We start from the raw sequence: 22,561 nt of genomic DNA, 5'->3' as shown, positions 1-22,561 counted from the left end.
GACAGTGCGGGGCTCCCTCAGTACCGCCCCTCCGACAGTGCGGCACTCCCTCAGCACCGCCCCTCCGACAGTGGGGCACTCCCTCAGTACCGCCCCTCCGACAGTGCGGCACATCCTCAGTACCGCCCCTCCGACAGAGTGGCGCTCCCTCAGTACTGGCACCGGGGTAGTGGGACTCAAACCTACAACCTTCTGGCTCAGAGGTGTGAGGCACTCCGCCCCCTCACTTCTGCAACAATCCTCACACCTGCCGGTGGCTGTGTGGAACAGGATCAGATACAGTGTGATGCTCGCTGCAGTTGAATAGCCAGGTGATCGGCCCTATGAACAGGACGGAGCACGGCCCGGGTTCCAGGCAACTGAGGGAAAACCGAGGGGAAGGGCTTTATTTGCAACCTTGTTGGCACGCTCTGCAGACACAGCTATTGAGACAGGAAGTGGTTCTATCACGTCTGGTCTGATTCACAGCTCTCTCAAAACAGGAAACAGCTCAAAATAGGAGCGACAACATCAGCAGCAGACTGAGAAATGGCTGCAAGACACACAGAGCATTTCCTCCTCAGTAACTCACCAGCCCTGCCCTGGGAGTGTTTGATGGGACAGTGTAGAGGGAGCTTTACTCTGTATCTAACCCCCTGTACCTGCCCTGGGAGTGTTTGATGGGACAGTGTAGAGGGAGCTTTACTCTGTATCTAACCCCGTGCTGTCCCTGCCCTGGGAGTGTTTGATGGGACAGTGTAGAGGGAGCTTTACTCTGTATCTAACCCCCTGTACCTGCCCTGGGAGTGTTTGATGGGACAGTGTAGAGGGAGCTTTACTCTGTATCTAACCCCGTGCTGTACCTGCCCTGGGAGTGTTTGATGGGACAGTGTAGAGGGAGCTTTACTCTGTATCTAACCCCGTGCTGTACCTGCCCTGGGAGTGTTTGATGGGACAGTGTAGAGGGAGCTTTACTCTGTATCTAACCCCGTGCTGTACCTGGCCTGGGAGTGTTTGATGGGACAGTGTAGAGGGAGCTTTATTCTGTATCTAACCCCCTGTACCTGCCCTGGGAGTGTTTGATGGGACAGTGTAGAGGGAGCTTTACTCTGTATCTAATCCCCTGTACCTGCCCTGGGAGTGTTTGATGGGACAGTGTAGAGGGAGCTTTACTCTGTATCTAACCCCCTGTACATGCCCTGGGCGTGTTTGATGGGACAGTGTAGAGGGAACTTTACTCTGTATCTAACATCGTGCTGTACCTGCCCTGGGAGTGTTTGATGGGACAGTGTAGAGGGAGCTTTACTCTGTATCTAACCCCCTGTACCTGCCCTGGGAGTGTATGACCCTCACTCAGGTATGGATTCCACACACATAAGAACATAAGAAATAGGAGCAGGAGTCGGCCATATGGCCCTTCGAGCCTGCTCCGCCATTTAATACGACCATGGCTGATCTGATCATGGACTCAGCTCCACTTCCCTGCCCACCCCCTTATTCCCTTATCGGATAATAAACTGTCTATCTCTGTCTTAAATATATTCAATGTCCCGGCTTCCACAGCTCTCTGGGGCAGCGAATTCCACAGATTTACAACCCTCTGAGAGAAGAAATTCCTCCTCATCTCAGTTTTAAATGGGCGGCCCCTTATTCTAAGACCATGCCCCCTAATTCTAGTCTCCCCCATCAGTGGGAACATCCTCTCTGCATCCACCTTGTCGAGCCCCCCTCATAATCTTATACGTTTCGATAAGATCACCTCTCATTCTTCTGAATTCCAATGAGTCGAGGCCCAACCTCCTCAACCTTTCCTCATAAGTCAACCCCCTCATCTCCAGAATCAACCGAGTGAACCTTCTCTGAACTGCCTCCAAAGCAAGTATATCCTTTCGTAAATATGGAAACCAAAACTGCACGCAGTATTCCAGGTGTGGCCTCACCAATACCCTGTATAACTGGAGCAAGACTTCCCTGCTTTTATACTCCATCCCCTTTGCAATAAAGGCCTAGATACCATCGGCCTTCCTGATCACTTGCTGTACCTGCATACTATCCTTTTGTGTTTCATGCACAAGTAACCCCCAGGTCCCGCTGTACTGCGGCACTTTGCAATCTTTCTCCATTTAAATAATAACTTGCTCTTTGATTTTTTTCTGCCAAAGTGCATGACCTCACACTTTCCAACATTATACTCCATCTGCCAAATGTTTGCCCACTCACTTAGCCTGTCTGTGTCCTTTTGCAGATTCTGTGTGTCCTCCTCACACATTGCTTTTCCTCCCATCTTTGTATTGTCAGCAAACTTGGCCACGTTACACTCAGTCCCTTCTTCCAAGTCGCTAATATAGATTGTAAATAGTTGGGGTCCCAGCACTGATCCCTGCGGCACCCCACTAGTTACTGATTGCCAACCCGAGAATGAACCATTTAACCCGACTCTCTGTTCTCTGTTAGTTAGCCAATCCCCTACCCATGCTAATATATTACCCTTAATCCCGTGAACTTTTATCTTGTGCAGTAACCTTTATGTGGCACCTTGCCAAATGCCTTCTGGAAGTCCAAATATATCACATCCACTGGTTCCCCTTTATCCACCCTGTTCGTTACATCCTCAAAGAACTCCAGCAAATTTGTCAAACATGACTTCCCCTTCATAAATCCATGCTGACTCTGCCTGACCGAATTTTGTTTTTCCAAATGTCCTGCTACTGCTTCTTTAATAATGGGCTCCAACATTTTCCCAACCACAGGTGTTAGGCTAACTGGTCTATAGTTTCCTGCTTTCTGTCTGCCTCCTTTTTTAAACAGGGGCATTACATTTGCAGTTTTCCAATCTGCTGGGACCTCCCCAGAATCCAGGGAATTTTGGTAAATTACAACCAATGTATCCACTATCCCTGCCGCTACTTCTCTTAAGACCCTAGGATGCAAGGCCATCAGGTCCAGGGGATTTATCTGCCTTTAGTCCCATTATCTTACTGAGTACCACCTCCTTAGTGATTGTGATTGTGTTAAGTTCCTCCCCCTATAGCCCCTTGACTATCCACTGTTGGGATATTGTTAGTGTCCTCTACCGCAAATACTGATACAAAATATTTGTTCAGCGTTTCTGCCATCTCCATGTTCCCCATTACTAATTCCCCGGTCTCGTCCTCGAAGGGACCAACATTTACTTTAGCCACTCTTTTCCTTTTTATATACCTATCTGTTTTTATATTTCGGGGGACAGTGTAGAGGGACCTTTACTCTGTATCTAACCCCCTGTACCTGCCCTGGGAGTGTTTGATGGGACAGTGTAGAGGGACCTTTACTCTGTATCTAACCCCCTGTACCTGCCCTGGTAGTGTTTGATGGGACAGTGTAGAGGGAGCTTTACTCTGTATCTAACCCCATGCTGTACCTGCCCTGGGAATGTTTGATGGGGCAGTGTAGAGGGAGCTTTACTCTGTATCTAACCCCGTGCTGTACCTGCCCTGGGAATGTTTGATGGGGCAGTGTAGAGGGAGCTTTACTCTGTATCTAACCCCGTGCTGTACCTGCCCTGGGAGTGTTTGATGGGGACAGTGTAGAGGGAGCTTTACTCTGTATCTAACCCCCTGTACCTGCCCTGGGAGTGTTTGATGGGGCAGTGTAGAGGGAGCTTTACTCTGTATCTAACCCCGTGCTGTACCTGCCCTGGGAATGTTTGATGGGGCAGTGTAGAGGGAGCTTTACTCTGTATCTAACCCCGTGCTGTACCTGCCCTGGGAGTGTTTGATGGGACAGTGTCGAGGGAGCTTTACTCTGTATCTAACCCCCTGTACCTGCCTTGGGAGTGTTTGATGGGACAATATAGAGGTGTAATGTCTGTAAGCTTGTAATGTTTGTAGCTCCACACTGTGGATGTGGATGTATTGTGTACTGCAACTGCAGAGTTAATAATAAACAGAACCAGGCTGTTCCGGAGGCTTCCGAGAGAGCTGCCTGCCATGTTAGGAGCTGTGTGTGCTGTGCTCTGTGAAAATATCACAGTTGGCGATGAGATGGGATTTTTCGGATGATTTAAAGCTGAAATTTTGTTGGTGAAGGATTCAGCCAGCCGACAGAGAGACTTTGGAAGTATCTGTCTTTGGAAAAGCTACAAAATCTGAGGTAAAATACAGCACACGGTGTGAACAGCTAGAGATTAAAATGGCAGCATCCGCAGGTGTAATGGGATATTTGGGGGAATATAGACACGACCGGGAACATTTTAAAGTGGATGTGGATCGGTTAGAAATGTATTTCACTGCAAATAACATAATCGAAGTTCCAGACAATGCAGTCCTGAACCGGGCTGTGTTGGAACGTAAGAAAGCGATCTTCTTATCGGAGGCAGGTCCGGCATTGTATGACACTCTGGTAAATCTGCTTGTGCCTGACGAGCCAAAGGACGCTTAAAGAGATTTTAACGAAGCTGGAGCAGCACTATAACCCCAAACCATTAGAAATGACTGAAAGCTATCATTTCGGGATTCGGAATCAAAAGGCTGATGAAAGTATCAGTGATTACATCGTAGCATTAAAAAAGCTATTGATGCACTGTAATTTTGAAAACTTTTAAAACTGAGCATTACGGGATTGTTTTGTTTGTGGGGAGAAAAATGATGTGATCAGAAGGAAGTTATTGACGACGGCTGACTTGACTTTTGAGATTGCTTGTCAGATAGCACGGTCGATGGGCATGGCCGAACAATATTCCCGAGAATTAAATAATCATTATAGTCGTCAGTCAACCGAGGTAAATCACCTGCAGGTTCAAGGTAAAAGATGGTGGGGGCCCAAAGTCTCAGAAACTGGAAATTCTCACAGAGCGTCGAAGTCGTGCTATAGGTGCCTCGGACAACACATTGCTCAAAGTTGTCCATACGGGAAGGCAGAGTGTTTCTTCTGCAGGAAGACTGGGCATCTTGTGAAGGCATGCCGACTGAAGGGTAAACCAGCTTTCAAAGCTATGAGTCCAGCGTTCAAAGCTATGAGTAGAAATCCCAAGAGGCTACATAGCATGGAAGAACAACAACAGGACGAGGAGATGTTAGAGTTACACGTCATCAGGAGCACGAGGTTAACGGACAGCGATTCGGAAAGCATCAAAATCCACACAGATGTTGCGGGATTCAAGATACCAATGGAAATTGACACGGGTGCCTCCGTGAGTGTAGTTCCGGAGTCACTGTATCTCGACAAATTGCGTGATTTCCAACTGGAGAAATCCAAGATAGAGCTGTGAGGCTACTCGGGAGAGAAAATTCCTGTGGTAGGTCGTATCACCGTACCGGTGAAATATAAAGATCAATTTCAGAACATACCTCTAATAGTAGTGAAAGGAGACAAGTCTGCCTTACTAGGAAGAAATTGGTTGAGCTCACTGAAACTGCATTGGGGTAAGATTTTCTGTGTGGAAGCAAAATTTTCATCAAGCAATATCTGAAGGTGTTCTGTGAATCGGGCAGTCCGATCCACGGCTTCAAGGCGAGTATCAGGGTACAGAAGGATGCTAGATCGGTTTACTACAAGCCACGTTCCATACCATATGCACTCAAGGAGAAAGTTGAGCAAGAACTCAAAAGACTAGAGACTGAGAACATTATTTGTAAGATAGATCGATGTAATTGGGCTACACCCATTGTTGTTGTACCTAAGTCCGATGGTAAGGTAAGATTGTGTGGTGATTATAAAGTAACCATAAACCAGGTTCTAGAGGGTAATATCCCCAATACATTGCCAAATATAGAAGATTTGTTCACAACACTGACAGGTGGTCAGATCTTCTCAAAACTGGATCTTACGAATGCCTACTTACAGTCTAAGTCATGTTTGACTATAAATACTCATCGAGGCCTATATCAATTTAATAGGCGACCGTTTGGAGTGTCTTCTGCCCCTGCCATATTCCAAGGGGTGATGAACCAGATTTTGCAAGGTATTGAAGGGGTAGTATGTTATTTAGGTGACATACTAATTTCAGCACCAAATAGGCAAATTCATAATAACATATTGAATGAAGTCCTCAAACGGCTAGAGAAGCACAGAGTACAAGTGTCTGCTCGTAAGTGTGAATTATTTAAAAACTCAGTGGAGTACTTAGGGTACAGAGTAGACAAAGATGGTTTACATCCAGACATGGAAAAACTGGATGCAATCAGAAATGCACCCACTCCCAGGAATGTCACTGAACTGCGATCATTTTTGGGTCTTTTGAACTATTATGGGAAGATCCTACCAAATTTGGCTACAGTATTACATCCACTGAATGAACTTTTGAAAAAACAGGTCCATTGGAAGTGGTCAAAAGAATGCGATACAGCATTCAAGGAGTGTAAAAGCAAATTGGTAGAGAGCGCCATGTTAATTCATTATGACATATCTAAGGAGATTAAGCTAGCATGTGATGCCTCTCCGTATGGAGTTGGGGCAGTAATCTCTCATGTATCACGTAGTGGGGAGGAGAGACCAATTGCTTTTGCTTCACGCACTCTCAGTGCCAGTGAGAGTAATTATGCGCAAATTGAAAGGGAAGCTTTGGCATTAATTTTTGGGGTCAAGAAGTTTCACAAATACTTGTATGGTTGTAAGTTTACCATCATTACGGACCATAAGCCCCTAACAGCAATCCTCCATCTAAAGTCCCCAGTTCCAACATTAGCTGCAGCCCGAATGCAGAGATGGGCTTTGATTTTGTCAGCATATACAGACGATCAGCTGATCACAGTAATGCTGATGCAATGTCTAGATTGCCTTCCCCATCACAAGTTACACCCGATAGGGAAGAAGTGTTTTATTTTTCATACAGTGATGAACTGCCAGTCACAGCTGAAGAGATTGATAGAGCAACCAAACGTGACCCAGTGATGTCAAAGGTGTATGAGTATATTGCAAATGGATGGCCAAACCAGGTAACAGACAAAGATACACATCCATTCTTCATTCGTAGGAATGAATTATCAGTCGATTAAGATTGTATCATGTGGGGTGCAAGAGTGGTTATACCAAATAAATTCAGGCCCAAATTATTAGGAGACCTCCATGACCAGCACCTGGGAATGTGCTTGACCAAGAGTTTTGCACGCAGTTATTTATGGTGACCAGGCCTTGATAAAGATATAGAGTACATCGTGAGTCAGTGTACAACATGTCAATCGGTAAGCAAGCAACCACCACCAGTACCATTACAGCCATGGGAATGGCCTCCCAGGGTCTGGCAAAGGCTACATATCGATTTTGCTGAGTTAGAAGGACAACAATTGTTCATTGTGATTGATAGCCATTCGAAGTGGGTTGAGGTGTTTCCAATGTGGAAAATAACAACAAGTAAAACACTGGACATTTTATGAAAATTATTTTCTTCATTTGGCCTCCCTGAAGAGATTGTTTCAGATAATGGACCACAATTTCGTTCAGAAGAATTTGCACAATTCACGAGCAAAAATGGTGTGAAACAGACCAAGGTTCCACCATACCATCCTGCTTCGAATGGTGCAGCAGAGCGCACTGTACAAATTGTAAAACGCGTCCTCATAAAACAAATGTTAGATCCAAATCCAAGGAAACGACAGTTGTCATTGGATCACAAATTGGCTAATTTTTTGATTACATATCGAAATACTCCTCATACAACTACTGGTAGAACACCAGCAGAGTTGTTTCTCAAACGACAGCCACAAACCAGATTCTCGTTGTTAAAGCCAAATTTGGCACAGTCCGTAGAAGAGACACAATTAAGACAGAAAGAGAATGCTGATAGAGGTAGAGTAAAAGAGAGACGTGTGAAATTAAACCAGAAGGTGAGAGTGAAGAACCATCACCATAAATGGTTAAAGTGCCTGCCATGTAGGAGCTGGGTGTGCTGTGCTCTGTGAATATATCACAAGAAGGAGCTTTACACTGTATCTAAACCGTGCTGTACCTGCCCTGGGAGTGTTTGACACTCACAGGGGTATGGGTCCCACACACACTGACTCTCACTGGGGTACAGTCCCACACACACTGACTCTCACTGGGGTATAGTCCCACACACACTGACTCTCACTGGGGTACAGTCCCACACACACTGACTCTCACTGGAGTACAGTCCCACACACACTAACTCTCACTGGGGTACGGGTCCCACACACACTGACTCTCACTGGGGTACGGGTCCCACACACACTGACTCTCACTGGGGTACGGGTCCCACAAACACTGACTCTCACTGGGGTACGGGTCCCACACACACTGACTCTCACTGGGGTACGGGTCCCACACACACTGACTCTCACTGGGGTACAGGTCCCACACACACTGACTCTCACTGGGGTACGGGTCCCACACACACTGACTCTCACTGGGGTACGGGTCCCACACACACTGACTCTCACTGGGGTACAGGTCCCACACACACTGACTCTCACTGGGGTACGGGTCCCACACACACTGACTCTCACTGGGGTACAGTCCCACACACACTGACTCTCACTGGGGTACGGGTCCCACACACACTGACTCTCACTGGGGTACGGGTCCCACACACACTGACTCTCACTGGGGTACAGTCCCACACACACTGACTCTCACTGGGGTACGGGTCCCACACACACTGACTCTCACTGGGGTACAGTCCCACACACGCTGACTCTCACTGGGGTACGGGTCCCACACACACTGACTCTCACTGGGGTACAGTCCCACACACACTGACTCTCACTGGGGTACAGTCCCACACACACTGACTCTCACTGGGGTACAGTCCCACACACATGGACTCTCACTGGGGTACGGGTCCCACACACACTGACTCTCACTGGGGTACGGGTCCCACACACACTGACTCTCACTGGGGTACAGTCCCACACACACTGACTCTCACTGGGGTACGGGTCCCACACACACCGACTCTCACTGGGGTACGGGTCCCACACACACTGACTCTCACTGGGGTACAATCCCACACACACTGACTCTCACTGGGGTACAGTCCCACACACACTGACTCTCACTGGGGTACAGTCCCACACACACTGACCCTCACTGGGGTAAGGGTCCCACACACACTGACTCTCACTGGGGTACGGGTCCCACACACACTGACTCTCACTGGGGTACAGTCCCACACACACTGACTCTCACTGGGGTACAGTCCCACACACACTGACCCTCACTGGGGTAAGGGTCCCACACACACTGACTCTCACTGGGGTACGGGTCCCACACACACTGACCCTCACTGGGGTAAGGGTCCCACACACACTGACTCTCACTGGGGTACGGGTCCCACACACACTGACTCTCACTGGGGTACGGGTCCCACACACACTGACCCTCACTGGGGTACGGGTCCCACACACACTGACCCTCACTGGGGTACGGGTCCCACACACACTGACTCTCACTGGGGTACGGGTCCCACACACACTGACCCTCACTGGGGTACGGGTCCCACACACACTGACCCTCACTGGGGTACAGGTCCTGACTCACCAGCGTCTTGCGTCCCAATAGATCAAAGAGGACCTGGTTTTCATGATCGTTCAGCAGCCCGGAGCGGACATGGCCTTTGCTCATGGTTTCCGAGTCGCTGGCTTCTTCTCCGATATCGCTCCTTCGCTCCCCAAAGTTCCACTTCCTCTCTGCGCAGTGTGGAACCGACACAGGATGTCTCCTCTCAACCACAAGCTCTTGCGAGAAACTCAAGAGGCAACATTTAGTCTTCCGGGACCGAGGCACCGCCTCCCTATCTCTGTAACCTCCTCCAGCCCCTACACCCCTCCCTATCTCTGTAACCTCCTCCAGCCCCTACACCCTCCCTATCTCTGTAACCCCCTCCAGCCCCTACACCCTCCCTATCTCTTTAAACCTCCTCCAGTCCCTACACTCCTCCCTATCTCTTTAAACCTCCTCCAGTCCCTACACCCCTCCCTATCTCTGTAACCCCCTCCAGCCCCTACACCCCTCCCTATCTCTGTAACCTCCTCCAGCCCCTACACTCCTCCCTATCTCTGGAACCTCCTCCAGCCCCTACACCCCTCCCTATCTCTTTAAACCTCCTCCAGTCCCTACACCCCTCCCTATCTCTGTAACCCCCTCCAGCCCCTACACCCCTCCCTATCTCTGTAACCTCCTCCAGCCCCTACACCCCTCCCTATCTCTTTAAACCTCCTCCAGTCCCTACACCCCTCCCTATCTCTGTAACCCCGTCCAGCCCCTACACCCCTCCCTATCTCTGTAACCTCCTCCAGCCCCTACACCCCTCCCTATCTCTGTAACCCCCTCCAGCCCCTACACCCCTCCCTATCTCTGTAACCCCCTCCAGCCCCTACACCCCTCCCTATCTCTGTAAACTCCTCCAGCCCCACAACCCTCCGAGATCTCTGCGCTCCTCCAATTCTGCCTCTTGCACGTTCCCTGATTATAATCGCTCCACCATCGGTGGCCGTGCCTTCTGTTGCCTGGGCCCCAAGCTCTGGATCTCCCTCCCTAAACCTCTCCGCCTCTCTCTCCTCCTTCAAGATACTCCATTAAAACCGACCTCTGTGAAACATAAAAACATAGAAACATAGAAAATAGATGCAGGAGTAGGCCATTCGGCCCTTCGAGCCTGCACCACCATTCAATGAGTTCATGGCTGAACATGCAACTTCATCCCTGCTTTCTTGCCATACCCCTTGATCCCCCGAGTAGTAAGGACTTCATCTAACTCCTTTTTGAATATATTTAGTGAATTGGCCTCAACAACTCTCTGTGGTAGAGAATTCCACAGGTTCACCACTCTCTGGGTGAAGAAGTTTCTCCTCATCTCGGTCCTAAATGGCTTACCCCTTATCCTTAGACTGTGACCCCTGGTTCTGGACTTCCCCAACATTGGGAACATTCTTCCTGCATCTAACCTGTCTAAACCCATCAGAATTTTAAACGTTTCTATGAGGTCCCCTCTCAGTCTTCTGAACTCCAGTGAATACAAGCCCAGTTGATCCAGTCTTTCTTGATAGGTCAGTCCCGCCATCCCGGGAATCAGTCTGGTGAACCTTCGCTGCACTCCCTCAATAGCAAGAATGTCCTTCCTCAAGTTAGGAGACCAAAACTGTACACAATACTCCAGGTGTGGCCTCACCAAGGCCCTGTACAATTGTAGCAACACCTCCCTGCCCCGTACTCAAATCCCCTCACTATGAAGGCCAACATGCCATTTGCTTTCTTAACCGCCTGCTGTACCTGCATGCCAACCTTCAATGACTGATGTACCATGACACCCAGGTCTCGCTGCACCTCCCCTTTTCCTAATCTGTCACCATTCAGATAATAGTCTGTCTCTCTGTTTTTACCACCAAAGTGGATAACCTCACATTTATCCACATTATACTTCATCTGCCATGCATTTTCCCACTCACCTAAACTATCCAAGTCACTCTGCAGCCTCATAGCATCCTCCTCGCAGCTCACACTGCCACCCAGCTTAGTGTCATCCGCAAATTTGGAGATACTACATTTAATCCCCTCGTCTAAATCATTAATGTACAGTGTAAACAGCTGGGGCCCCAGCACAGAACCTTGCGGTAACCCACTAGTCACTGCCTGCCATTCTGAAAAGTCCCCATTTACTCCTACTCTTTGCTTCCTGTCTGACAACCAGTTCTCAATCCATGTCAGCACACTACCCCCAATCCCATGTGCTTTAACTTTGCACATTAATCTCTTGTGTGGGACCTTGTCGAAAGCCTTCTGAAAGTCCAAATACACCACATCAACTGGTTCACCTTTGTCCACTCTACTGGAAATCAGCTTTTGGTCACCCGTCCCTAATATCTCCTGATAAGAACACAAGAAATAGGAGCAGGAGTCGGCCATTCGGCCCCTCGAGCCTGCTCTGCCATTCAATATGATCATGGCTGATCCGATCATGGACTCAGCTCCACTTTCCTGCCCGCCCCCTTATCGGTTAAGAAACTGTCGATCTCTGTCTTAAATATATTCAATGTCCCGGCTCCCACAGCTCTCTGAGGCAGCGAATTCCACAGATTTACAACCCTCAGAGAAGAAATTCCTCCTCATCTCAGTTTTAAATGGGCCCCTTATTCTAAGACCATGCCCCCTAGTTCTAGTCTCCCCCATCAGTGGAAACATCCTCTCTGCATCCACCTTGTCGAGCCCCCTCATAATCTGATACGTTTCGATAAGATCACCTCTCATTCTTCTGAATTCCAATGAGTAGAGGCCCAATCTCCTCAACCTTTCCTCATAAGTCAACCCCCTCGTCCCCGGAATCAACCGAGTGAACCTTCTGTGGCCCTGTGTGATTTACACACCTGTAACGTTTCTGTACTTTAAGGGCGCTATGTAAGTGCAGGATGTCATTGTTGTTGAACTGCACAGACCCCAGTAGACGGCCAATTCCTTCCCAGCCATAGATCGGGGTGGAGGGCATTGCAATTGCTCTTAAAGCCCTAGCCTTGGCTGGGAAGGGGGAGGGTGGGTTACGGGGGTTGGGTGTATGTGCTAGGGGGCGGGAGAGAAGTTCCCATCCTAATTCCACCTCGCAGCTCCTCCCCACGTGGCTCAACGGCCGCCTTTGCTGGGCCACGATGCCTGTTGTAGTCGATTAGCCCCAGCTGTACTCACCATCAGGGCTCAGGCGGGGAAGAAAGGCCACTCTCGCGGGGTAGTAGAGAGGGCCCGAGAGTCAGCAGCCCTTCAGAAGAGTCATCAGCGGAGTTGGGGGTGCGGAGAATAAAATCAGACCCCACTCACTGGGTTAATCGATCACTTTACTCGTTACCCACAGACCAGTCACCAGTTGCTGTCGGAGGGGCGGTACTGAGGGAGCGCCGTACTGCGCTGTCGGAGGGGCGGTACTGAGGGAGCCCTGCACTGTCGGAGGGGCGGTACTGAGGAAGCGTTGCACTGTCGGAGGGGCGGTACTGAGGGAGCGCCGCACTGTCGGAGGGGCGGTACTGAGGGAGTGCCGTACTGCTCTGTCGGAGGGGCGGTACTGAGGGAGCACCGCACTGTCGGAGGGGCGGTACTGAGGGAGACCCGTACTGTCGGAGGGGCGGTACTGAGGGAGCGCCGCACTGCACTGTCGGAGGGGCGGTACTGAGGGAGCACCGCACTGTCGGAGGGGCGGTACTGAGGGAGCCCCGCACTGTCGGAGGGGCGGTACTGAGGAAGCGTTGCACTGTCGGAGGGGCGGTACTGAGGGAGCGCCGTAATGCTCTGTCGGAGGGGCGGTACTGAGGGAGCCCCGCACTGTCGGAGGGGCAGTACTGAGGGAGCGCCGCACTGTCGGAGGGGCTGTATTTCGGGATGAGACGTTAAACCGAGGCCCCGTCTGCCCTCTCGGGCGGATGTAAAAGATCCCGGGGCCACTATTGGAAGAAGAGCAGGGGGAGTTCTCCCCGGTGTCCTGGGGCCAATATTTATCCCTCGACCAACATCACTAAATATAGAATAGAGCAGAGAAGGTTAAGGGGGAAATTGATTCGAATGGTCCCAGGGATGAAGGGCTTCAATGACATGGAGGGACTGGAGAAGCTGGGGGTTTGATGGAGGGTGTTCTAAACCACGAGGGGTGTGGAGAGAGTAAGATCGAGGGAGACTGTTCCCATTGGTGGAAGGGTGGAGAACCAGAGGACACGGATTTAAGGCGATCGGTAGAAAGGCCACACGAGGAACAACTTGTTTTCCGCAGCGAGTGGGTTAGTATCGGGAGAGCGTTGCCTGAGAGGGCGACGGAGGCAGACTCAATCATACGGGAATTGGATAAATATATCAAGGAGAAAGAATTGCAGGGATATGGGGAAAGAATCAGCGCGGGAGGAGGCCATTCGGCCCATCGTGTCCGCGTTGTGCCGGCCGACCAAGAGCCTTCCCGGCCTAATCCCACTTTCCCGCTCTGGGTCCGTAGCCCTGTGGGTTACGGCACTTCGAGCGCACATCCAAATGTGGTGAGGGTTTCTGCCTCTTCCTCCCTTTCAGGCAGCGAGTTCCCCCCCAGACCCCCACCACCCTCTGGGTGAAGACATTTCCCCTCAAACCCCCTCTAAACCTCCCCCCAATTACTTTCAATCTCTGCCCCCTGGTTGTTGACCCCTCTGCCAAGGGAAACAGGTCCGTCCTATCCACTCGATCCAGGCCCCTCACACCTCAATTAAATCTCCCCTCAGCCTCCTCTGTTCCACAGAAAACAACCCCAGCCTCTCCAATCTTTCCTCATCGCTAAAATTCTCCAGTCCCGGCAACATCCTGGTAAATCTCCTCTGTACCCTCTCTAGTGCAACATCCTGGTAAATCTCCTCTGTACCCTCTCTAGTGCAACATCCTGATAAATCTCCTCTGTACCCTTTCCAGTGCAACATCCTGGTAAATCTCCTCTGTACCCTCTCCAGTGCAACATCCTGGTAAATCTCCTCTGTACCCTCTCCAGTGCAACATCCTGGTAAATCTCCTCTGTACCCTCTCCAGTGCAACATCCTGGTAAATCTCCTCTGTACCCTCTCTAGTGCAACATCCTGGTAAATCTCCTCTGTACCCTCTCCAGTGCAACATCCTGGTAAATCTCCTCTGTACCCGCTCCAGTGCAACATCCTGGTAAATCTCCTCTGTACCCTCTCCAGTGCAACATCCTGGTAAATCTCCTCTGTACCCGCTCCAGTGCAACATCCTGGTAAATCTCCTCTGTACCCGCTCCAGTGCAACATCCTGGTAAATCTCCTCTGTACCCTCTCCAGTGCAACATCCTGGTAAATCTCCTCTGTACTCTCTCTAGTGCAACATCCTGGTAAATCTCCTCTGTACCCTCTCTAGTGAAACATCCTGGTAAATCTCCTCTGTACCCTCTCTAGTGCAACATCCTGATAAATCTCCTCTGTACCCTCTCCAGTGCAACATCCTGGTAAATCTCCTCTGTACCCTCTCCAGTGCAACATCCTGGTAAATCTCCTCTGTACCCTCTCTAGTGCAACATCCTGATAAATCTCCTCTGTACCCTCTCTAGTGCAACATCCTGGTAAATCTCCTCTGTACCCTCTCCAGTGCAACATCCTGTTAAATCTCCTCTGTACCCTCTCCAGTGCAACATCCTGGTAAATCTCCTCTGTACCCTCTCTAGTGCAACATCCTGGTAAATCTCCTCTGTACCCTCTCCAGTGCAACATCCTGGTAAATTTCCTCTGCACCCTCTCTGGTGCAACATCCTGGTAAATCTCCTCTGTACCCTCTCCAGTGCAAAATCCTGGTAAATCTCCTCTGTACCCTCTCCAGTGCAACATCCTGGTAAATCTCCTCTGTACCCTCTCTAGTGCAACATCCTGGTAAATCTCCTCTGTACCCTCTCCAGTGCAACATCCTGGTAAATCTCCTCTGCACCCTCTCTAGTGCAACATTCTGGTAAATCTCCTCTGTACCCTCTCCAGTGCAACATCCTGGTAAATCTCCTCTGTACCCTCTCCAGTGCAACATCCTGGTAAATCTCCTCTATACCCTCTCCAGTGCAACATCCTGGTAAATCTCCTCTGTACCCTCTCTAGTGCAACATCCTGGTAAATCTCCTCTGTACCCTCTCCAGTGCAACATCCTGGTAAATCTCCTCTGTACCCTCTCCAGTGCAACATCCTGGTAACTCTCCTCTGCACCCTCTCCAGTGCAACATCCTGGTAAATCTCCTCTGTACCCTCTCCAGTGCAACATCCTGGTAAATCTCCTCTGTACCCTCTCCAGTGCAACATCCTGGTAAATCTCCTCTATACCCTCTCCAGTGCAACATCCTGGTAAATCTCCTCTGTACCCTCTCCAGTGCAACATCCTGGTAAATCTCCTCTGTACCCTCTCCAGTGTAATCACGTCCTTCCTGTAATGTGGTGACCAGAACTGCACGCAGTACTCCAGCTGTGGCTTAACCAGTGCTTTATACAGTTTGAGCATAACCTCCCTGCTCTTGTATTCTAAATATATTCAGTACCACAGAAGGTCAAGTCACTGAATATATTTAAGAGGGGGATAGATCGATTTCTCGACACAAAAGGCATCAAGGGGTATGGGGAGAAAGCGGGAATATGGTGTTGGGATAGAGGATCAGCCATGATCATATTGAATGGTGGTGCAGGCTCGAGGGGTCGAATGACTGACTACTGCTATTTTCTATGTTTCTACGTTTCTAATAAAGGCAAGTATCCCGTATGCCTTCTTAACCACCTTATCGACCTGCCCTACTCCCTTCAGGGATCTGTGGACCTGCACTCCAAGGTCCCTCTGTTCCTCTACACCTCAGTGTCCGACCATTTAATGTGTATTCCCTTGCCTTGTTAGCCCTCCCCAAATGCATTACCTCGCACTTCTCCAGATTGAATTCCACTTGCCACTGTTCTGCCCACCCTGACCAGTCCAATGTCGGGTCAGCCACGATCGTATTGAATGGCGTGACAGACTCGAGGGGCCGAATGGCCGACTCCTGCTCCTAATTCTTGTGTTCGTACACGAGACTGATTGGATCGCTCACTCAAAGGGCCGGCCCGGGAACTGAAGGGGTTAAACATTATTGGTATTTCTAAAAAAAAAGTTTGTGGCATAGTTTAAGCTGAGCGTGGGACCATCACGTATAACGCTCGAGAAGGGAGTATTTGGCAGGTGTCCGAGCGTAGACAGAATTACACGCGATAATGACAAAGACCCCAGCCTGGTCTCTTTTCACAGAAGATTTAGTCAAGGACAAATGGGTCTGGGAAGAAGTACTTTCACAGGAATTGCTTAACCGTAGAAAAGGTAATGATGTAGCACGTAACTGATCAGACAAGAAATAGGAGCAGGATTTGGCCAAGCGGCCCCTCGAGCCTGCTCCGCCATTTAATACGATCATGGCTGATCCCATCATGGACTCAGCTTCACTTCCCTGCCCGCCCCCTTATCGGTTAAGAAACTGTCTATCTCTGTCTTAAATTTATCCAATGTCCCGGCTTCCACAGCTCTCTGAGGCAGCGAATCCCACAGATTTACAACCCTCTGAGAGAAGAAATTCCTCCTCATCTCAGTTTTAAATGGGCGGCCCCTTATTCTAAGACCATGCCCCCTAGTTCTAGTCTGCCCCATCAGTGGGAACATCCTCTCTGCATCCACCTTGTCGAGCCCCCCTCATAATCTGATACGTTTCCATAAGATCACCTCTCATTCTTCTGAATTCCAATGGGTACAGGCCCAACCTGCTCAACCTTTCCTCAAAAGTCAACCCCTCATCCCCGGAATCAACCGAGTGAACCTTCTCTGAACTGCCTCCAAACCAAGTATATCCTTTCGTAAATATGGAAACCAAAACTGCACGCAGTACTCCAGGTGTGGCCTCACCAATACCCTGTATAACTGGAGCAAGACTTCCCTGCTTTTGTCAGTGTTGCACAGAAATGAAATAATGAAATTGTATGTACCAATGAAATTGTTGTAACTAGGCGAGAACTTGTGACATTTTAGGTGAAACGACCAATGGAAAACTTCTGCGTGTGGGTGTCATGGTACATCAGTCATTGAAAGTTGGCCATGCAGGTACAGCAGGCGGTGAAGAAGGCAAATGGCATGTTGGCCTTCATAGCGAGAGGATTTGAGTATAGGAGCAGGGAGGTCTTACTGCAGTTGTACAGGGCCTTGGTGAGGCCTCACCTGGAATATTGTGTTCAGTTTTGGTCTCCTAATCTGAGGAAGGACGTTCTTGCTATTGAGGGAGTGCAGCGAAGGTTCATCAGACTGATTCCCGGGATGGCAGGACTGACATATGAAGAAAGACTGGATCGACTAGGCTTATATTCACTGGAATTTAGAAGAATGAGAGGGGATCTCATAGAAACGTTTAAAATTCTGACGGGATTGGACAGGTTAGATGCAGGAAGAATGTTCCCAATGTTGGGGAAGTCCAGAACCCGGGGTCACACAGTCTAAGGATAAGGGGTAAGCCATTTAGGACCGAGATGAGGAGAAACTTCTTCACTCAGAGAATTGTGAACCTGTAGAATTCTCTACCACAGAGAGTTGTTGAGGCCAGTTCGTTGGATATATTCAAAAGGGAGTTAGATGTGGCCCTTACGGCTAAAGGGATCAAGGGGTATGGAGAGAAAGCAGGAATGGTGTACTGAGGGAATGATCAGCCATGATCTTATTGAATGGTGGTGCAGGCTCGAAGGGCCGAATGGCCTGCTCCTGCACCTACTTTCTATGTTTCTGTGTATACTTCATGATTTTGCATGTATTTTGAATGTATAAAAAGAGCAGCCCCGAAGCTGCTCGGCGAGAACGGTTGGTTGGGTCACCGAGTCACTGAACACTCCTCCGATATTTCTCCTTCGATTCGAGTGCTTTGTAACCAACGATTCTTTTCTCCGAAACAGACCTGCGTTGAGTGTCTTTGCAATATTCCAACGGCAGGAACGACGGGCCGAATGGCCTGCTCTCCCCAAAACCCGTTCCCTGAAAATTGAACGCACGGCGGGCGGGCGTTATTCCAGACGGAAAGGACAGAGGCAGAAACGCAGCGGATTCGTCGGGTTTGTTTTTATTAAGAGTCAATCTCTGATCAATCTTCGGCCCGTCGACCCGAATTGCGGCTCTCCGAGATATTGCCGGACAGGTGACATGCTCGGCGTGGGTTGGGGGGGTGGGTGGGGGGGAAGCGGAGGGAGAGCGAGGGACAGGGGGGGGGGAGGGGTGGGGGGTGGGGAGGAAGGGGTGATGGTGGAGGAGGGAGAGAGAGAGAGAGAAGGAGGCGGGGAATGAACGGAAGAATGGAAGGAATTCAGTGGCTGACCCATTGCATTTCTCCGTCGTATTGCTTTAAGGTTATAGAGTGCGGCTCCCGTGTACCCGACACCGTCATGTGATTACGCCGGCATGGCAACGGGCAACCTCGGTAAGGGGAGGGGGGGGAGGGTTTGGTGCGTGCCCCCCTCCCCCCCACCCTCGAGGCTGGAAACCCTCCTCCCCCTCTCCCTCCAAATGCCGCATTATTGGATTGTGCTGTGTACACTTTTGCCTTTTGAGAAATCCCGCCCGCTCCCTAGCCCCCCTCCCCACTTTCTCGCTCCCCCCCCCTCCGCTCCCTTCCCCCCAACCCCCCCCCCCCCCCTCCCCCCACCCGGCGAGTGTGTCGGGAGGGGGCGCCCGGGAGGTTAAAGGTCGCGCGGGCGACAACCATCCAATAGGGCGACACGCCACGCTTGTTCGCCCGCCTTCGCCGCTCGAACAACGCGAGAGAGCGCGAGCGAGAGAGCGAGAGAGCGAGAGAGCGAGAGAGCGAGAGAGCGAGAGGATAAAAGTTCTCAAGGCAAGCCAGCGTGTCTAAACCCGTGATAGAAAAGATCTTGTGGCCGATGGCGGCCAGCGTCACGCCCCTCCCCCCACTCCTCCCGCCAACGTCCCGCATGCGGTCGCCATTTTCGCGCTCCGGCTCCCAGGGGGCGGTGACGGGGCGGGGGAGGGGTGTGGGGGGGGGGGGAGATGAGGAGGGAGGGGGAAAGAGGGTCTTAAAGAGGCTCGACCGGTCGCGCCCCCGTGGGACCACCCTCACGCGAGTGTATAAAATGTAAAAAAAAAACCGCTCCTGATCCGCGTAAACCTTCGCCTCGACGACCGGGTTTTTGGGACGTCCGTTCGATGTCGGTCCGTTGCCTCGCATTCTCACGCGCTCACACGCGCTCACTCACGCGCTCACTCACTCGCGCGTGCGCACACACTCACGTGCACATGCTCACACTCACGCGCACATGCTCACACTCGCGCGCACATGCTCACATTCACACTCGCACACACACACTCACATTCACACTCGCGCGCACATGCTCACACTCGCGCGCACATGCTCACACTCACACTCGCGCGCACACACTCACATTCACACTCACATTCACACTCGCGCGCACACACTCACATTCACACTCACACTCGCACACACACACTCACATTCACACTCGCGCGCACATGCTCACACTCACACTCGCGCACACGCTCACATTCACACTCGCGCGCACACGCTCACATTCACACTCGCGCGCACACCATCACATTCACACTCGCGCGCACATTCGCGCGCACATGCTCACACTCACACTCGCGCGCACACACTCACATTGACACTCACATGCTCACACTCGCGCACACACTCACATTCACACTCGCGCGCACACACTCACATTCACACTCGCGCGCACATTCGCGCGCACATGCTCACACTCACACTTGCGCGCACACACTCACATTGACACTCACATGCTCACACTCGCGCACACACTCACATTCACACTCGCGCGCACATGCTCACACTCACACTCGCGCGCACACACTCACATTGACACTCACATGCTCACACTCGCGCACACACTCACATTCACACTCGCGCGCACATGCTCACACTCACACTCGCGCGCACACACTCACATTGACACTCACACGCTCACACTCGCGGGCACACACACATTCACACTCACGCGCACACTCGCGTGCACATGCTCACATTCACACTCACATGCTCACACTCACACTCGCGCGCACACACTCACACTCACATTGACACTCACACGCTCACGCTCGCGCGCACACACTCACACTCGCGCGCACACACTCACATTGACACTCACATGCTCACACTCGCGCGCACACACTCACACTCGCACGCTCACACTCACACTCGCGCGCGCACACTCACACCGCACGCGCTCACACTCGCGCGCTCACACCAAATAAATCTGATCGCGATCGCTCCCCTCGCGCCCCTCCCGCTCCACTCCCCGTGCTCGTCCTAGCCCGCCCTCCCCCCGCCGCCCCCCCCCCCCCTCCGCTGGGGTCAGGGTGGGGAGGAGACGAGAGCGGGCGGGGGTGGGGCTTTTGCTCTGAGGGGGTGGAGGGAGGCGGGGGAGGGGGGGGTTTCTAGTCTGCCGCAGGAACGGAACCCATGCATATCGCTGGTTTGCCTCGCGGCTGCCTGTGGAACATGCCTGATATACACTAGTGACCAGAGTGTGGCGCGTGACGGGTTTGCCCCCCGTCCCCCGCCCCCCCAATCCGCCCCCCCCTCCCCCCCGCGCTCCCCAACAGTCAGATTCCGGGGAAAGGTCATGCAAAGACTGGAGGGATCTGCATGCACAAGGTGGGGATCCTGATTCCGATAATAGTGGTCGTCACAGTGTGCTGTATAATACAATGTCAGCGATAGTTGGCCCGTAACTATCGCCAGGAACTTCCTGCAGATAACGGTCAACTCGAAGTCCCGGCCCGCCCCACCCCCCGGCTCCCGCGCCCCCCAGGCGCTAGAGCGAGGAGATGCGCACGGGCTCCGGAGGGTAGGGGCCGATGAGGCTGGAGTTCCTGAGGGTTCCCGGCGGGGTGGACGGGCTGTCGTCGGGCGTGTTGGCGAGGGGTGAGGGCAGTCCGACCCCAGCCGCCGTGAGGTCGGAGGGGCAGCAGTTCAGCTTCAAGGGGTCGTGCAGCTTGGCGTTGAGGCTCGAGCGGCTGAGGAGGGGAGGGGGGGGGAGGAGAGAGTGGTGAGGGGGAGAGAGAGGGGAGAGGGGGAGAGGAGGAGAGAGGGGGAGAGAGAAGGGGAGGGGGAGAGAGAGGGGGGAGAGAGAGGGGGAGGGGGAGAGAGAGGGGGGAGAGAGTGGGGGGAGAGAGGGGGAGGAGGAGAGAGGGGGAGGAGAGAGCGGAAGGTGGAGAGAGAGGGGAAGGTGGAGAGAGAGGGGGAGGAGGAGAGAGGGGGGAGGGTGAGAGAGAGAGGGAGAGAGAGGGAGGGAGAGAGAGGGAGAGAGAGAGAGAGGGAGGGAGAGAGAGAGAGGGAGGGAGAGAGAGGGAGGGAGAGAGAGAGGGAGGGTGAGGGGGAGAGAGAGAGGGAGGGTGAGGGGGAGAGAGAGAGGGAGGGAGAGGGGAAGAGAGAGAGGGAGGGAGGGAGAGAGAGAGGGAGGGAGAGAGGGAGAGAGAGAGGGAGGAAGAGGGGGAGGGAGGGAGAGAAAGAGGGAGGGAGGGAGAGTGAGCGAGAGAGAAAGAAAAGGGAAAGAGATTTAAGTGAGGGAGAGAAAGGGGAGAGAGGGAAAAGATTAGGCGGAGCAAGTGGAATGGAAGGAGGGAAAGAGGGAGTGTGAGAGGGACGGAGAACAAGGAGGGAGAGAGGGAGAGAGGGAGAGAGAGAGCAGGAGAAAGGAAGGGAGAGGAGGGGAAGGGCAAAATGGAGGAAGATAGAGGGCCAGAGGGAGGTGTGAGATGGAGGGAACGTGAGGGACAGGGGAAGAGAAAAGGAGAGATACAGAGATATGGGAGGGAGAGAAAGAGAGAGAGAGAGAGAGAGAGAGAAAAAAAGTGATTAGGTTTGCCTCCATCGACTGTTTGCTCCAGTTCTGCCTCCCCTGAGATTCCGAATCCCCAAACTGTGATTCCCCCCGAGGGAGAGGCTCCATTGGGATCAGGATCAGGATAAGGGACCATCTTATTGAATGGTGGAGCAGGCTCGAGGGGCCGAATGGCCGACTGCTGGTTCTTGTGTAGGAGGGTGGCAGGCAAAGTGGCAAACCCGGAGTGAGCCTCTGTCCCTGGGCTGGGCGGGGTCCGAGGGATATCAGTAACGCCCTCGTACATCGCC

At 51.8% G+C, this 22,561-nt stretch overlaps 2 protein-coding genes across 3 annotated transcripts in view; both read right to left on the bottom strand.

Moving 5' to 3' along the window:
* The window catches only part of LOC139240633 (actin nucleation-promoting factor WAS-like), a 38,165-nt gene extending 28,505 nt beyond the window's left edge, over positions 1 to 9,660 (bottom strand). For both annotated transcript variants that reach the window (XM_070869200.1, XM_070869201.1), the window contains exon 1: positions 9,454 to 9,660. In XM_070869200.1, coding sequence (XP_070725301.1) covers positions 9,454 to 9,537 — 84 coding nt within the window. In that variant the 5' untranslated portion in view covers positions 9,538 to 9,660. The remainder of the gene's footprint in view (positions 1 to 9,453) is intronic.
* Positions 9,661 to 21,142: 11,482 nt separating this feature from the next.
* Positions 21,143 to 22,561, bottom strand: part of kcnd1 (potassium voltage-gated channel, Shal-related subfamily, member 1) — a 71,724-nt gene continuing 70,305 nt past the window's right edge. Inside the window, exon 6 of the mRNA XM_070869015.1 lies at positions 21,143 to 21,444. Coding sequence (XP_070725116.1) covers positions 21,243 to 21,444 — 202 coding nt within the window. The 3' untranslated portion in view covers positions 21,143 to 21,242. The remainder of the gene's footprint in view (positions 21,445 to 22,561) is intronic.

This window comes from Pristiophorus japonicus, chromosome 32, assembly GCF_044704955.1.
Source record: "Pristiophorus japonicus isolate sPriJap1 chromosome 32, sPriJap1.hap1, whole genome shotgun sequence".
NCBI classification, from domain to species: Eukaryota; Metazoa; Chordata; class Chondrichthyes; family Pristiophoridae; genus Pristiophorus; species Pristiophorus japonicus.
The sequence above is the reverse complement of the archived record's forward strand: the minus strand, read 5'-3'. Positions and strand labels throughout refer to the sequence as shown.